The sequence below is a fragment of the Saimiri boliviensis genome, chromosome X (genome assembly GCF_048565385.1).
Source record: "Saimiri boliviensis isolate mSaiBol1 chromosome X, mSaiBol1.pri, whole genome shotgun sequence".
NCBI lineage: Eukaryota > Metazoa > Chordata > Mammalia > Primates > Cebidae > Saimiri > Saimiri boliviensis.
In genome coordinates, this window is record NC_133470.1 from 24,915,033 (window position 1) to 24,933,526 (window position 18,494).

Here is an 18,494-nt window from a genome sequence, read left to right on the forward strand (position 1 = left end):
AAATATATTATTGATAGAAGATAGAAATACACTCAATATCAAGGTAATATTTGTCACTAAAACTGAGAGCAGAGTTCATGAAAATAAGCCTCATGAAGCTCATAAAAGAAGGAATGCTGAGATTGAAAGGGTCTAGGCACTTTGTAAAAAAGCCAAACAACTCCAATTCTTATCCGCCATTTATTATTATTTTTTGACTTGGATGTTCATAATAACCTTGTAAGGAGATTCTTGAAAATGCAAACATCTGGGCTCTAAAACCAGAAGTTATAATTGAGTAGGCTGGAGGTGAGGGCAAGTCATGTGCGCTTGAGCAAGCTGTCTAGGTGATTCTGATATGGGTGGTTCATGAAACAGTCTTCAGAAACACCACTGTGTATGTCTGTGAGATCATTTTCAAGATAAAGAAATCCCTATACCAGGAGTTTACTGTTGACATTGGTTCTATAGGCAGACTTGGTAACTTTTTCAGGTGTGCTCAAACTACTTTTCAGTCACTCTTAATGTAGTTTATTAATGATGCGGTTGATTGCTTCTCAAAGGTAGATCAATGAACCCGCTTTAACAGAATGAAATTGAAGAATTATCAAAAATATGGATTCATGTGTGTTGAGAAATACCATAATTAACTGTTTGGAAGTCTAATGTTAATGTCAGAGGAAAATTTGCAGTTAACTGAGAAAAATAGAAAATGTTCAATCTTCGGGCCTGGCGTGGTTGCTCACATCTGTAATCTCAGCACTTTTAGAGGCTGAGGTGGGTGAATCACGGGGTCAGGAGATCGAGACCATCCTGGCTAACATGGTGAAACCTCGTCTCTACTAAAAATGCATAAAATTAGCCGGGTGTGGTGACAGGCACCTGTAATCCCAGCTACTAGGGAGGCTGAGGCAGGAGAATTGCCTGAACCCGGGAGGCTGAGGTTGCAGTGAGTCGAGATCATGCCACTGCACTCCAGCTTGGCGACAGAGGGAGACTCCGTCTCAAAAAAAAAAAAAAGAAAGAAAAAAGAAAAGAAAATGTTCAAATGTTCAATCTTATAATCATTTTTATGGCTCAGGTGTTAAGACAGGATGGCTTTTTGTTGTTGTTGTTTGAGACAGAGTATTGCTCTATCACCAAGCTAGAGTGCAGTGGCATAATCTCAGCTCACTGCAACCTCCACCTCCAGGGTTTAAGCTATTCTCCTGCCTCAGCCTCCTGAGTAGCTGGACGACAGGTGCAGGCCACCACACCCAGCTAATTTTCCTATTTTTAGTAGAGATGGGATTTCACCATGTTGGTCAGGATGGTCTCGATCTCTTTACCTCATGATCCGCCCACCTCAGCCTCCCAAAGTGCTGGGATTATAGGTGTGAGCCACCGCGCCCAGCCAGGATGGCTTTTAATAAGCAAAGTCTTTTGTTCTTGATTTTGCGGATAAGTGAGTTGAATATCAAAGATAGATATTAGGATAATTGGTTATCCTTAATTAAAATAATAGTAATTATTTAAGAAAGAATAATAATATAGAATGAAAATACTGGATGTGTAGCCTAAGATGACAAAGTAGCCTGATCATGGCCATTTTGGAATATTAGATTTTCTGGAACATAGATACCTCTCAATAATGCTCTCTCCATCCTCATTCCTCCAGAACATTGTATGTTATTTGAATGGAAGATAAAAGAATTGTACGAAAGCTTAGGATATTATTGACACTTTGGTAATCACAGATGCATTAATATATTTATACATACGTTTTTCTCTTTAAGTCAGTTTTGGGAGGCTATTACCTGATTTTCATGCTGCATATGCATAAAATCTCATAAAATTCATTGTATGGGTCTAGTGGTCTTGACTTTAATTTTTTCCCAAGAACCACTGAAATATGTTCCTGGATAGCTTTATCTGCAGGCCACATCCTCAGACCTATTGATTTAGAGCCCAGGAATTATTGTCTACTCACTATGTACTCTCTTTCCCCTTAACTCCTCTGAATTCTGAGGAATTGAATTACACTGAATATTAATAACATTCTATTATTTCAAATACTTTAAAAATAAAAATGTTACAAACTGTCTTCTCTAAAAATACAAACTGATTGTCCAGTGTTAGTTTTCTGTTGTTCTATAACAAATTACCACAAATTTCGAAGCTTAAAACAATACCTCTTGGCCGGGCACGGTGGCTCAAGCCTGTAATCCCAGCACTTTGGGAGGCCGAGGCGGATGGATCACGAGGTCAAGAGATCGAGACCATCCTGGTCAACATGATGAAACCCCGTCTCTACTAAAAATACAAAAAATTAGCTGGGCATGGTGGCACGTGCCTGTAATCCCAGCTACTCAGGAGGCTGAGGCAGGAGAATTGCCTGAACCCAGGAGGCGGAGGTTGCAGTGAGCCGAGATCGTGCCATTGCACTCCAGCCTGGGTAACAAGAGGGAAACTCCGTCTCAAAAAAAAAAAAACAATACCTCTTTATGTGCTCACAGTTTCTACAGGCCAGAGGTTTGCCATAGCATGACTGAGTTCTCTGTTCAGAATCTCACAAAGCTCAGCTCAAGGTGCTGACCAGTTACATTCTCATATGGAGCTTGGGATCCTCTTCCAAGCTCATTCAGGTTGTTAGCAGAATTTAGTTCTATGTGGTTGTAGGACTGAGGTTCCCATTCCATTGTTGGCTACCATCTGGGGCTACTCTCAGCTCCTAGAGACCTCCCACAATCCTTGCCATGTAGCCCCCTCTATCTTCAGTGTCAGCAACAGAGACTCTCTTACATTAAATTCCTCACATTTCAAATTTCCTGCATTATGAAGAGCTCAGTGCCTTTTTATAATTTTTATTTTTTTGTTTTAATTTTTTTAGTACATAATAACTATATATTTATGGGGTACATGAAATGCTTTGATATAGACATTCAAGACATAATAATTACATCTTAGAAAATGGTGTATCCATCCCCTCAAGCATATATCCTTTGTGTTACAAACAATGCAATTTACTCTTTCAGTTATTCTTTTAAATATACAATTAAATTATTATTGACTATAGTCACCCTGTTGTGCTATCAAATATTTGGTCTTATTCATTCTTTCTAACTATATTTTTGGTACCCTTAGTGCCTTTTAAGGTTTCATCTGATTAGGTCTGACTCATCTAGTATAATCTCCCTATTTTGCCATCAACTGACTTGAGATCTTAATGATATCTGTAAAATTCCTTTTTCTGTGTAATCAAATATAAGCATAGAAGAAATACCTTATTATGTTCAAGGGTTCCACTCACACTCAAGGGCAGAAGATCACACAAGGGCGGATGAATGGCATACAGGGTCATCTGACAACCCTACTCAACATATTGATTTTATACATCTAAGTAAAATATGTAACGCTTTAAAAGGCTGAAATACTTTGTTGTTTATCTTTGTACAGCTCTGTAAAGAGCACTGAGTTGACAGGTCTATTTCACAGAGATGAGAATTTCTGGGGTTGCACTGCCATACTCTTGTCAAGCTGTTTATCAGCTTTCTTTCACAACCAGAAGATCAACTTTTAGCATGAGAGAATGCAATACACATAATTTGCATAAGTCTTGACAGTGTACTAAGTATATTCAAGCACATTTTCTTCATGTCCTCTTAGCAACACTCCAATTGGTTTTATTTTATCAACAAGGCACTGAGATCCAAAGATGTCACACAGTACCACAGGAGAGTAGTAGAGTGGGGACATGGGCATACAGCATTCCTTATAGGAACTCACAGCTCTCTGCTTTCCACTCCTCACAGCCCAACTGGCACCATAGAAAGATTGCAAAGTAATACTCAGGCTGATTTAGAAGAAAATGAAGTTAAATCGAAGCCTTTACAGGTTTCATAAATGGTTTATTCTGTTTTCTATCAGCCCCTTCCAACATCCAGGGATCAAAATTTTTTTTTTCTATCATTTATACCATCAAATGAGAACTTTATGAAACTCTTATAACTCACCGAGTATATCTCACATGATTAGAATGTGTAGGAGGCAATCTTTCCCAGTATGTAAGTCTTTAAATTGGATTGAAGCCACAAAGATTAACTTTTAGATATTAACTGCTGAATGAGAAAAAAAAACTTTGTGCGTATGTGTGTGTGTGTGTGTGTGTGTGTGTGTGTGTGTGTGGTGTGCGCATATGTGTGCACTTATACACAGATGCTTTGAGCTGGAGGGAGATGGTGAGGAAGGCCAAATGCTTGAAATCACACTACAGATGGATCTGCCTGCTCTGCTTATGCAAAAGGCTGGTCTGGGTTTACGCTACTTAACAAAAGTAAAGGAAGACTCTATTAACTATCCAAAACAACTTCCTTTGATGAAGAAAATGTTCTTCTCTGTCCAATCTAGTAGCCACTAGCCACATGTGGCTGCTAAGCACTTGGATGTGGCTAGTATGACTGAGGAACTGGACTTTTTTTTTTTTAACGTAATTTTAGTTAATTAAAATAGCTGCATATACCTAAGAGCCACTGTATTCAATAGGGAAGATCTAGGTTCATGGGTTAGTTAACAAATCTTGAGATTTAGTCTTAAAGATAGTTATGTTTGTGTATTTATATTTTATTGAATACCAAAGATTTTAGGTGATTATAGAAAACCAATGAAGAATCTTAGTTTGCAAATCTAAAAATTTTACAAATGTTTTGGGCCAATGGTTCTCAAAGTGTGATCCCTAGACCACCAGCAGTAGCATCCTCTAGGAACTTGTTAGAAATGTAAGTTATCAAGCCTCATTCAAAACCAGAGATTTGAAAGTAAGGAGTCCAGCAATCTGCTTTTAAAGAGTCCTCCCAGGTGATTCTAAAGCACTTTTGAAAATAACTGTGGTGAAGCAATAAGTGTATTAAATAATTAACATAAGTCATTGTCTTTACTAAATAGTTAAGTAAATAATTATGTAGTTCTTCAGAAGTATTTCAGATATTAATAGCTCACATTCATTTTATGATTCTGTATAAAATAGAGTGAAAAAGCAAAGGAGGCAATCTAGGCTGATGGATCACTTAGTCTACTGGCATATTTCCTGGGATCCTAATGGTTGTCCCAGTGAGAGGAGTTCCTGTCAGATATTTTGTCATACAAAACACTGCAGCAGCTTTCAGAATCCTGCCAGTGAGGGTTTCTCAAGGTGCATTGCTGCTATGGGGGCAGAAAAAGGTCTCAAAGGTATCATTTGGTTTAAGCAAACTGTGTTGAAGCTGTTCAGTATCAGACCATCTATGTGAGAAGTGAAATTTTTCAATTAATCAGCCACCTTTATGTCTAGGACATTATTGGATAAGAGCTTTATTCCTTATATTCTTTCTTTCCATTTTTAGTCTTTTTATTTCCTCCAGTAAACAGACTGAAAATAGCCATTGTTTAAAGATCAAACTTCTAATTTGTAAAGGTGTAGCATTTCATAACAAAAGCACAGCTCAAAACCCATTTTGCCATCCAGAGGAATCTCATTTCGTTTTTCATTGAAAATGATCTTGCTTATTTTAATTTAATATATTTTAATGAATCACCTTGTGCTAAGTGCCAAAGGCTATGGTAGAAAAAAAATATGGGATTAAAATCATGCTGATGCAGGTGTGAAATCCAAGAATGCTACCTGTGTGCCCTTCAGCAAATTATTTAGTGTCTGTAAGCCTCAGTTTACTCATCTACAAAATGGAAATAATAACACAACTCAGGGAATGATTATGTAAATTTTTTTAAAATAATAAAAGTGAAAGTACCTAACATATTATTAAAAAAATGTTACCAACGCAGAAATCCACAACAAAGGAAACATTATGGTTAAAATGGATATTTTCTGTGAATGAAGCCAACATATTTTAATAATACTATTAGTTGGAATATATTATTTTATTCTCTTGATACTTTTTTCATTAAAAAACAATTAAACTAATATATCCCATTTCTCTATTTAACTCTAGGTTTTCATTACTTTCAAGTATTTCTTCTCAGATAATTACATTCCTGATATTAGTTTCAATTTCATTTGTCTGCTGTAGTGTTTGATGGTTTATCAATCTATATTTTAGTAAGTTTATGAATTAAATAATTGATAACATACATTCTTCTATTCCATTAATTTAGTGTTATATTTTGATATAATTTCACACTTACAGAAAAGTTGCAAGAAAATCCCCTTATTCCCAACATTGCATTTCTCAATTGTTTATATTTGCATTTTACCCTATTTGCTTTAACATCCTATTATTATTCAGTGTCTATTTCTTAAAAACAAGTGTATTTTTTTAATATAACCACAGTACAGGAAATTTAACACTGATACAATACCATTATCTAAACCTCAGCTCATATTCTATTTCTGTCAATTTCCCCAATAATCTGCATTTTATCTATCTCCCTTTACACCAAGTCTTGAATCCAATCAACATTATGCTTTCATTTAGTTGTCATGCCTCTTTAGCCCCCTTACCCTTTATTCTGGAACAGTTCCTTAGCTTTTCTTTGTATTTTTGACCTTGACATTTTGGAAAACTACAATTATTGTATAGAGTGATTGCTGGTTTTTATGGCTATATTCTGTTTGTACATCTGTGGCAGGGATAGAAATAAAGTGTTTCTAATCTATTCTTAATTATGTACTATAAAAAGTTACTTATATCCACACACAAGGGGTATGACATTTATTAAGACTTTATTTTCTCCAGATACAAATCACATAATTGATGCTTCAATGTTATCAGAAATAATCTAGTATTGTGGGGGGTAAGAACCCAGATTCTGGAGCCAAACTGTTTGGGCTCCACAACTTTGTAATTGTATAATATTGCCATGAAATTCCATGCCTTAGGTTTCACATTATGAAACAATATGTTAATTGCACCTACTTCATCTGCTTGATGTTAACATTTATTGCAATATTATTGCAAATCAGTGAGCATGGTGCCTGACATACAGTGTGGCTCAACAATGCTAATGGTCATTGGTGATCATATATATATATATATATATATATATATATATATATATGTGTGTGTGTGTGTGTGTGTATGTATGTGTGTATATATATATATATACATACGTACATATTTTATATGGTAAATATATTAATATGTATATATACAGCCTTTTTATTTTTATTTGTACCCAAAACCTTGCTAGATAGATAAATGAGAGATTCTTTAAAATTTTTAATTCCTGCTTTTCTACACAGACATATCATTTGAAAGATTCAAACTTTGTAATTACAGAGAAATAAATATGTTTTAAAACATTTGCAAATCTAAAGTTATATGTTTTTCTTTTGAATATTTGTTTTAACTTCCTCCTACTTAGAAAAATAGTATTTTGTTTTCTTAAATTATTTTTCTAAAAATACCAATAACCATAACTAGTCTCAAAACAAACAGTATTAACTCACCACTGTTGATAATATCTGACTGAATGGTGAAGTGCTGTTTATATCATTTCCCCTTGTTCACTGTTCTGTAGTCAATTTTAGCTTTTTTTGACAACACATTCTAACCAAAATAAATGGCTGGCTCTTGAAACAACCACTGCTATTCTCTCTGTCTCTCCCTCTCTGTCTCTCTCTCTCTGTCTCTCTCTCTCTCTCTCTCTCTCTCTCTCTCTCTCTCCCCCCGCCCCCACCTCCCTCTCCCTCCCCACCCCCACCTCCCTTTTTCTCTCCTGGTTTCTTGGCAATCCAGATGGAAGGAATCCTGTGAAAAGATTTGAGGAGTCACACACATTTTCACTTTTTTTTTGTAATCAGAGTATGTCTTAAAATGAAGGTGATAAGAAAGCAGTGTGCCATTGCTTAATTAGAATAGTTTGGTATTTTTCTTAACTCTGCACAAAATGATGCATCTTACGATAAATGACAGATTTCATAAAATGCTGAAAATTTTCATGTGTTAAGACAATAAGATTATGGGAATTTTTGTTTCCTTTAGTTTTGTTACAGCAGGCAGCGTTAATTACTCTATTAGAAGTGGAATGTGGTTCCCAGAGAAAAAGAACAGTGTCAGCAAGCACCCGAGACTTAGACAGTTTTGTTTGTTTTAGAAGCTACAAGCAGTTAGGTCTGAGTGGGGTGTAAATTATGTCATGGCAAATGGCAGTAACTACTATCCAGCAGAATGTGACTGGAGCTAGCAAATGCTCTGATACTTAATAACGCATTTTCCTTTGATGGCAAACTGCAAAATCAAGAATATTTATTTGAATGATATTGTAGCTTTTTCATTTAAGATTTTAGTAATGGAAGCATATTGTAAGAAATATTTTGAGGGGGATAAGCCAAATAATTAGCATCAATATGTTATTTTGTTTGATCACTTATTAAGAATAGTCACACGTGGTATAAAATTATTTTACTGAAAATAAGGTTATGACATGTAACTATTTTACTTGGTTTATATGGTTATTTTTATATAAAACATTTTCAAACTACAATGTCTCTTTGTTAACTCTATATTTTTATTCTTAACTTTTGCCTGGAAGAAATGCAAACAGATTTGTTGATGATTCCTTTAATACATTGTAGAACCTTAAATGCATGCAAACTTCAATCTAGGAACATCAGTAATCACAGATGCAATTCAAACTTTATCCCTCTGGGCCTTAAGAAAAGTTCATTTCAGTAAAAGAAACAACATATTTACACTTAAAAAAAGAAAAACCTGAGGCAACTGACCCTAACATGGTGTTCTTAATAAAATGGTAAAAATATTGATATACCTTTAACACCCTCCAAAATTTTTTTAAATAGAATAAACATGTACCTACTTAGCCAGAGGCAATAGACTGAGGAATAATGCTTCTTCTATCACATTTGAGCTTTCCCAGTGATTCCTTCTGCCAATAAAGACATGGTAAAAAGCAACTTACAGGAGTCATTGCAACGAGGAGTTAAGATATTCCCACACAGAATTTGGGGTAGGTTTTATCAATGTTCTCCCAGACTTTTAAATATGTATTTCCTTTTGATCTGTTCGCCATAGTTTTCATCCACAAAATGGAATTGTATTTTGTGCACTCTGATATATATTTATTTGTGCACTCTAATATATATATGTGTACAAACAGAATATGTACAGAGCATGTATATATACATATATACACATGTATATATAAAATATAAACATGTTAAGTGAATAAAGCAAAATAATTTGGCTCTAATAACAATGCCAATCTCTAGGATATCTCATCTGGAGTGTTCCAAGCTGTGTTTAGAGACACAGGATAAGGCAAGTGGTTGTCATGGAGTTTTAGTAGGTAAAATGTCAAATTCCCTGCTTTCTCAAATCAAACCAAACATATCCACTATTATCTATTTTATATGTTTGTATATCCATGATATTTCATTAAAAACTATTGTGTAAAAACTTTTAAAGCCCATTAATATCCTGAACATCAGTAAAGCACCATAATTAAATAAGAGAACACTGGAGTCAATTTGCATTGAAAATCTTCAACCAGCACTTTCTAAGAGCACAATCTTGAGTGAATTACATTTACTCCCTGGATCTCAATTCCTTATAAAATGGGGTTAATAATTATTCCTCACCACATTGATTTGAGGATTAAATTAAATGATACGTGTAAAACTATGCTACACCAAGTTCACATACTGGCTGGCTGTCCATGAACTAGTACTACAGGCTGCAATGAGACAAGGAGTTTACGCCAGAATGTAAATCAACTACATCACTAAGCACAGTATCCAATTTAGCTAACTTTCTGTTTTTCACAGTGAGGCTTTCTCAATGAAGGAAGCAGTGCATTGAGTTTCATTCTAGCACAAGGTCCTTATCTAACTGAAGATTGGTCCTTAGGGAAGCACCAAATTTAAAAATACATAGAAAACTGCCTGGTTAATCTAAATGCTTAAGAAAGTTTCACCACGATGACGATAACTCTAACCCATCTCCTTACCAAAGTTGGCATCCTCTAACACCAAGGATTTTTTTTTTTTTAATTTTACTTTAAGTTCTGGGATACATATGCAGAACGTGCAGTTTTGTTACATAGGTATACATGTGCCATAATGGTTTGCTGCACCTATCAACCCGTCATCTAGGATTTAAGCCCCACATGCATTAGGTATTCATCCTATGCTCTCCTTCCCCTTACCCACCGCCCTTGCCCTTCTACAGGCCCCAGTGTGTGATGTTCCCCTCCTTGTGTCCATGTGTTCTCATTGTTCAACTCCTACTTATGAGTGAGAACATGTGGTGTTTGGTTTTTTTTTTTGTTCCTGTGTTAGTTTGCTAAGAATTATGATTTCCGGCTTCAGACACGTCCATGCAAAGGACATGAACTCTTTTTTATGGCTGCATAGTATTCCATACACCAAGGTCACTTTAATAAATTATTTTTGGCCAGGTGTAGTGGCTCACGCCTTTAATCCCAGCACTTTGGGAGGCCAAGGTGGGCGGATCACCTGAGGTCAAGAGTTCAAGACCAGCCTGACCAACATGGTGAAACCCCCGTCTAAAAAATAATAATAATAATAAAAAGTAATTACTTAGATTTCATTAAAATAAATAAATTTTCTTATAATCTTTGTGGTTATTTGCCATTGTGACCCTGAAATAGGATAATCAAGAGATAAAATCGTACTACTGTCTTTCTAGAATTGTCCACTAAGAAGGACTACCCTCAATTGCATGCTCTCTATCCACCTATTCCTAGCTCCTACACCACTGCTCCTATCATGCTCCTTAATGTTTACTTCTCTGTATTATAATCTACCTGAGGAAGTTGTAGGTACACTGGAGCCAACATAATGGTTGTTTGGGACACTGCCCTGAGACATTGAAGGTCCCCTGGCTTTACTTAGCACTGGATTCTTCAGCTTGAGCTTCCTCAATTGTCATTAGTGAGTGATTCATCCTTTAGCTTCTAAATTTATTATGCATGTGACAAGAATAGTAATACAACACTGGTATCTTCCAACAATCTAAACACTTTTTAAAAAATAATTATTTCCAAAATTAGCAAATCAAATCTCCATTTTTGTACAAAGTGGCATTCTATTTCTTCTCCTTCTCCTTCTTTTTAATGGAGACACTGTCTCACTCTGTAGCTGAGGCTGGTCTTGAACTCCTGAACTCAAATGATCCTCCTGCCTTAGCCTCCCAAAGTGCTAGGATTGCAGGCATAAGCCAGGTGACATTCTATTTCTACCTTGTTCTATACTAGTGACTACTAGAATAATAAATAACATACTCACTGTCACTCTAGAAAAAGAGTTTTTGTCAGGACCAACCAGGACAAACCACACTTAATTCTTTGGATTTTAGCTTTTATATGGGGAAGATTTGGTAAACTGCTATTTCCTAGCTATTGAGCCAGTCCTATGAAAAGGAATGTTAGATGAATTCCAGATTGAAATTCACCTTAATATAGCAGCCAGGTCCCAAGGCAATACATCCCAATTTGCCTCTAAAATATTGTGAAGACATATTCACAAAAGATGAAAAAGAGATTATATCGCTGCCAAAGACTAAAACACTCTGAGAACTTTGTGCCATAGCCTGGGGAAGTTTTTTCAGTAATTCTCATGTGATGAAGCTGCAATCCTGGAGGCTGCTGTGGTGCCTTTCTACCACTGAGCTGCTGAGAATAACAGTTTGGATGCATTCTAAAATAACCAGCCCCAACATGCTTTATATGCCTGCAATGCTTGGTCACAGCCCAAAACATTAGCCACTCTGGTTATCTGTCTGCCTTAAGACTTGTATGCCCATGATTTCTTTTTCTTACCTGGATCTCCTTTTCACTTTGTCTGTATCTGTAAGGACTTTTCTCACAGCTCTTGGTTACGGAGAAATGCCTTTAAATTCTCATTCCTTTCACTGAGTATGCCATCTATTTCCCTGCCTTATATCTGAGCTACTTCAAAAGCCTAGCTATTCTCTAATACCTCCTAATGGTGTACTGCTTATGCTCCACTATTTCATGTATTTCAGAGAACACAGTGTACTCCCCCACTACTTTCAGTATAGACATCCCTAAATACCAAGCAATACCTCTCTCCCTTTGACAATCATGCCATCCGTTATGCTATAATTTACCATCATCTCAGTAAGTCTGTCTAATTTATTAAAGACTTTAACACCTGCCTCACTTTTGTCCACTCTATCCCAGATCCTGCTATTATCATTGGTGATTTCAATGTCTACGTATCAAAACTTTACACTCTCAGTTACTTAATCACCTTCTCTCCAGCGACCTTCAACTCATCATTACTTCAACTATCCACTCCAATGAAGGAATATTTCCTAAGAAAAGCTGTAGTACTGAAATCTTAAATATAAATCTACTACTACCTAACTTACATACCCACTATGTCTACTATACCCATAAATTTCCTTTGTTCTATGCTTAAACCTCATTGAGCCCTACTTGACTTATTTGATTGCTCAGCACCTCTCATAAGCCCCTGATTCCCACTATCAACTTTCCATATCTACTTTCAGATATATGCTTTAACATTTTAATCACTCTTTAGGGGTCAACTGTGAGAACAAATTCATCACTGTCATCACTGTGGGAACAAAATGTTGTGGTACCAGGATATCAAGGTTGTCTGGGAAAGCTAGCTGCCGTGCCTTTGGAAACACTGAAGTTCATGATATGTGTGTAGCCCTGCTCTCAATAGTAGGAAGTCATCCATCCTTGGAGAAGTTAAGTAAAAGTACATCTCCTCTCCCTGGAAGTAGGGGGTGCTCTAGGTCTCAGCCAGCTAATTGCTTGGCTAACTGAAATGAGTTCCCAGGATCATACTTGGCCATTTTTGCTTATTGCTTGGCCCCACTTAAAAATGTTAATTACTATTAGTTCAAGTTACTACTTTTCATGCTAAAGAGATGTCGTTATATTCACATTATATTTAAAAAATTGTAACAGTAAGCTGATTTTTCACCCAGCCCTAATCTTTTTTCTCAGCAGATACATCACTTAATGAATGACTGAGTTTGTTTTCATGAAATCAGGTATTCTGATTTAAATATACTTGAGATTGGACTATTATGGAAACATGGTTGCATGGGGATGCGTGTATATGTGTGTGCACATGGGCTCCTGTGTGTCTGTTACCTTTGCCAATTACTGATAATTGTGATTGCCTTATTGTGCTCCATTCGAAAACAAATTGCTTGGCTTTCCATTATTTTATATGTGATCAAACATTTGTTCAGCATGGAAATTATATCAGAAAAACAACACAACATCTTTACTGAGAACTTTTTTGAGAATCTTGATACAATTTTTACATTCCTCCATGTTAGTTAATTGGTTCAGGTTTTGTATACTTACATCATTTTAGATAATTTTTATTCTCCATACATTTATTTTTCTTTTCAGGTAGATGGAATGGATTTATTATTCCTCTACATTTTTAAACAACTCTCAAGTTTTTCTTTTTTATGCCTCAAATTATATTTATCAATGTTTTCTTTCTTTCTTTTTTCTTTTTTTTTTTTTTTTCAGAGAGAGTCTACCTCTGTCACCAGACTTGAGTGTAGTGGCATGGTATGGGTTCACAGGAAGCTTCACCTCCTGAGTTCAAGTGACTCTCCTGCCTCAGCCCCACAAGGAGCTGGGATTACGGGCACCCACCGCCATGCTCAGCTAATTTTTATATTTTTAGTAGAGACAGGGTTTGACCAGGTTGGCCAGGATGGTCTCGAACTCCAGACTTCGTTATCTGCCCGCCTCAGCCTCCCAAAGTGCTGGGATTACAGATGTGAGCCACCACGCCCAGCCTTGTCAATGTTTTCTATCATTATTTAATTTGTCAAAAATACATGAATGAAACACTTTAAAGAAAACAAGTATTCCATAGCTAATTTGCCAAAATTTCATGTATGACGTACTTTTAAAAACTAGTATTCTGTTTACTGAATTATAATAGACTATCCATATTATAATTTATGATTTTATGCTTCAAATTATCTGATTTTTTAATGGTTTTCTGGGTTTTTTCTAAAATTGTTGTCTAATTAAATAATTTTTTAATAAGGAACATATTCAAACCTATGAATCTTCTTTCAATGAATATTGCTTTTATCACATTTTTTATACTCTTATATTTTAACCAGTAATATTCTCACTGTATTCTGAATTGTCCACAGTTATATGTTTTATGCTTTTCCAATTTACATATTTTAGATATTAAAAAGAATGCATGTTTGTTTTAACAACTGAAGTAATACAAAGTTTAGAAAAATGTAGATACCTACTCTATCCACAGATTACCAATGTTAATCAGTTTGTTCAGTATCCTTTTGCATCGTTTTTTTTCTAATAGTCACTATTAGCTACCCTGTGGCTGTTAATGTTCATGCTCCTGGAAGATCCTTTCAAATCCCTTTTTGTACCATCTACTTTTTCCTTTCCAAGCATCAGTACTAATGTACAGCTCTCTAGTTCTCAAGCTGCCGAAGCTGCTTTCACCCACAGGTGCAGAGATTTTAAAGCATCTGGGACATCTGGGAATTGATGTGCTCATCCCTCCCAGCGGGGCCTTTAACCAATGACTGAACAGTCTAGGACTATGAAAGTTCACTCCCTTGACTGGTGTAAGGATAACTAGGACATAACTCACTCTCCAGAGTTTTCCAGAGGGATCGGGCTGAAACTATCCTTAGAGGGTTGTTCACCCGAGATTTCATTCTTCCTTGGTGTCTGCTGTCTTTCCTTCGATCATTTTCTTACATTAATCAGACATACATCCTCATCTGAGAGCCTATGTCTAGCTTAAGATACACCTATATAGTACAGACGTCACTATCATGCCAAAATATTGCCTTCTGGTGGCAGGGCTAAGAGTATCAGAGTTCTTTGCATTCACGGCGTGACCGTTCTAATGAGAACATTTTCCAAAGTGCAGCAAGTTTCAATCTTCAAAAAACCACAGCGACTTACAGTGTAAGACCTCATGGCACTGGGGCTCTGGGGCTGGAAAAATGAGAGCAGTCTGGATGCATGCCGCTAAGAGAGGAGCAGGTAAGAAGCCTTCTGAACCTCACGGGCTCCCATACTGCCGTGATTAGTTTGTCGCCCTCCTTTGCCGGTCAGAGCGAGCAGGTAAGATGCCTTCTGAACCTCATAGGCTCCCGTACTGACGTCATTATTTTGTCGCCTTCATTAGCCAATCAGGTTAGGGTCTCTTTGCCGCTCAGCTACGGCTTTCTGCCACCGTCCGTCCTCGGCGCAGGCCAGCTCTCTTCTCTGAGCTTTCAGGCGTTTGCTTTTCTAGAACAGCTAGAGCAAACATTGTTCAAGATGTCCCACCAAGAGGGCAACACAGATGGTTTGCCAGACTTAGGGACTGAAAGCCTGTTCAGTCCAGAGGGGCAGTCCGGAGCGGCGGCAGTGATGGAGGCATCTTCAGACACAGAAATGGCGGCCGCAGAGCCATCGACCCGAGCTGGCGGCGATACCAGGGATGGTGGTTTCCTGAACGATGCCAGCACAGAAAATCGAAGCACTGACAGAGAAGGTTCAGGTGAAGACGTGGAACTTGAGATCGTGGCAGACTTTGACCGTTACCTCATGCTTGGTGGAAGCTTATTTTTTTACCCTGTACTGGGAGAGGAGGAGAGAGAAGGGGAGGAGGAAGGAGAGGAGAGAACAGAGGAAGGGGAGGAGGAAGAGGAACAGCCTCAGGTGTGTCCACGATTCGATGGTGCCAACCATGAGCAGTGTTTGTTAGATGAGGATAGGGTGCTGGAGGAGTGGATTTCCGCAGAGACATCTGCCCTGCCCCGACCTCGCTGGCAAGCCGTTACTGCTCTTCGCCAGCGGCAACTGGGTTCAAGTACCCGCTTTGTCTATGACGCCTGTGGGGCAAGAGCCTTTGTGCAGCGTTTCCGCCTGCAGTATCGTCTTGAAGGCCATTTCGGGTCTATCGGTACTGTATGCTTTAACCAGCGTGGTACCCGGCTGGCCACTAGTGGTGGTAACCTAAAGGTGACAGTTTGGGACTGGGTGCGGCAGCAGCCAGTACTGAACTTTGAGACTGGTCACGAAATTAACGTCACCCACGCTAAGTTCCTTCCTAACTGTGGTGATTCCACACTGGTCACGTGTGGCCACGATGGGCAGGTACGGGTAGCAGAACTAATTAATGCATCATATTGCGAGAATACTAAGCATGTGGTACAGCACAGGAGAGCTGCCCACGAGTTGGCTGTGGAACCAGACTCTCCTTATAAGTTCCTCACTTCAGGTGAAGATGCCGTTGTCTTCACCATTGACCTCAGACAAAGCCGGCCGGCTTCAAAATTTGTGGTAACAGGAGAAATGGGGAAGAGAGTGGGACTGTATACAATCTCTGTAAGTCCTGCCAATACCTACCAATTTGCAGTGGGCGGAGAAGATCAGTTTGTCAGGATTTATGACCAGAGGAGAATTGATGAGAATGAAAACAATAGAGTACTTAAGAAATTCTCTCCTCATCATCTGGTGGATTGTGATGTCTCAACAAACATCACCAGCATTGTGTACAGCCATGATGGCACAGAGCTCCTGGCCAGCTACAGTGATGAAGATATTTACATCTTCTACTCCTCTGACAGTGATGGTGCTGAATACGTTAAGAGATTTAAGGGACACAGAAATGATGACACAATCAAAGATGTTAAGTACTATGGCCCCAGGAGTGAGTTTGTCGTGAGCGGTAGTGATTGTGGGCACATCTTCTTCTGGGAGAAATCATCTTGCCAGATCATCCAGTACATGGAGGGGGACAGAGGAGGTATAGTAAACTGTCTTGAACCCCACCCTTACCTACCTATGTTAGTGACCAGTGGCCTAGATCGTGATGTCAAGATCTGGACACCCACAGCTGAAGCTGCCACTGAGCTTACTGGGTTAAAAGATGTGATTAAGAGGAACAAGAAGGAACGAGATTTAGATAGCTTGCACCCTACTGGCATGTTTGACAGCTATAGGCTCGGCCTTCTCACGCAACAGATGTCACAGCGAGGTCATGACCCTGGCTGGAGATATCACAGAGCTGAGTTCCCAGATGAAGAGTTGGATGAGGCTTCCAGCACCTCAGATCCATCTTAAGAGGAGGGCCAAGATCAAGGGGAGTGCTTGCCATCTTGAAGGCCTCATATCCAGTCCAGCTAGATGCCACTTAAGTACACTGGACTTGAAAATTCAGTTTGACTAATTTAGAATTGTCTATAGATAATAGATTTGCTTGTTGTCTTCTAGTTTTCCAAATATATGCTAAAAACCATCTCTTTCATCTCCTTCGTTACTTTCCTTTCTTCCTTCCACACATTCTTTGCCTCTCATTCTTTTCCTCTGTTTCTTTTGTTATCTGTTACCGCTTATAGGAGGGCATACACAACTGATTTATGCCTCTTTTTCTTATACTTGACCTCTAAAATTTCCTAATTTTGTTGAAAAAGTTAATGGCCTTATTAATGTATCTACTCATTTCTAACATTCAGAAAACTGTTACCTATTTACTTTTTTCATCCTTTAACAATTTCTTTTGAAGACCAAGTTCTTCACTTGAGTTGAAAGTTTCATAAATGTGTTTATTCTTTAGGGGTAAAATAAAGCAAACCATAGTTTTGTTCTTTGAATACTGACACTTGGCCACACACGTACACAGGCACACACACACACACACAGTAGCAGAAAAGGAAAGAGAAGTAGTATTTAGATTAATTGCTAACACATACAAACACCCATGCAGCCTCAGAAAAGGAAAACAAGAGTAGTGTGTAGATGAATTCCTACCCAGGTAATTCATCCCCTCAGAGCAAATAACTTGGGATTATCTGCATTTTCTGAATCCATACGTTAATCATATTGGTGAATATGAGTACACTGAAGTTGATAAGAACTCAGTTGAATTTAATCACATGACATTGTTTACTCTGCACATTAAATTTTCCTGAAATTTTATGGTTGAGAACTCCCACAGCATTGCATTCCAGGAAGTCCTCCTGGGACAAACATCTCCTATAAGATGCTAGCTAGGAATATAAACATCTCTCATATTTGGGAAAATATATTTTAATTAACTTTTAAGAATAAGTTGCAATAAAAATTGTTTATACATGCATATAACCATTTGATATAGCTGTTAGAAAAATTCTATTTGACATCTATGTAGTATTTAAAATCAGCTGTTTTGAGTTTAAATTGTTTTCAAAATTGTTGCAATAAAAATTGTTTTATACTTACATATAACCATTTGATATAGTTGTTAGAAAAATCCTCTTTGACATCCATACATTGTTTAAAGTTCTCTGAGTTGTTTTATGAGTTTAAATTGTTTTAAAAATTGCTGTAAGCTTTACTTAGAATTTGACATCCATGCATTGTTTAAAGTTCTCTGAGTTGTTTTATGAGTTTAACTTGATTTAAAAATTGTTTTAAGCTTTACTGAAAATAAATTTAAGTTGCTAGATATCCAGTTACTGTTCAAAAAAATATTTGTTTTTATTTTATATCTCTTGTGTAAATGAATTCAG

The 18,494-nt window shown here is 37.4% G+C and overlaps 1 protein-coding gene across 1 annotated transcript; it reads left to right on the forward strand.

Annotated features, from left to right (window-relative positions):
• Positions 1–15,276: 15,276 nt before the first annotated feature.
• Positions 15,277–17,067, forward strand: LOC120366599 (DDB1- and CUL4-associated factor 8-like protein 1). The gene has a single exon (XM_039475634.2). The coding sequence runs from the start codon at positions 15,277–15,279 to the stop codon at positions 17,065–17,067; it is 1,791 nt and encodes a 596-aa protein (XP_039331568.2).
• The last annotated feature ends 1,427 nt before the right edge of the window (positions 17,068–18,494 follow it).

What these genes read in the sequence shown, in the direction of transcription:
- LOC120366599 (XM_039475634.2), top strand. Translation starts at nt 15,277, where the DNA reads ATGTCCCACCAAGAGGGCAACACAGATGGTTTGCCAGACTTAGGGACT.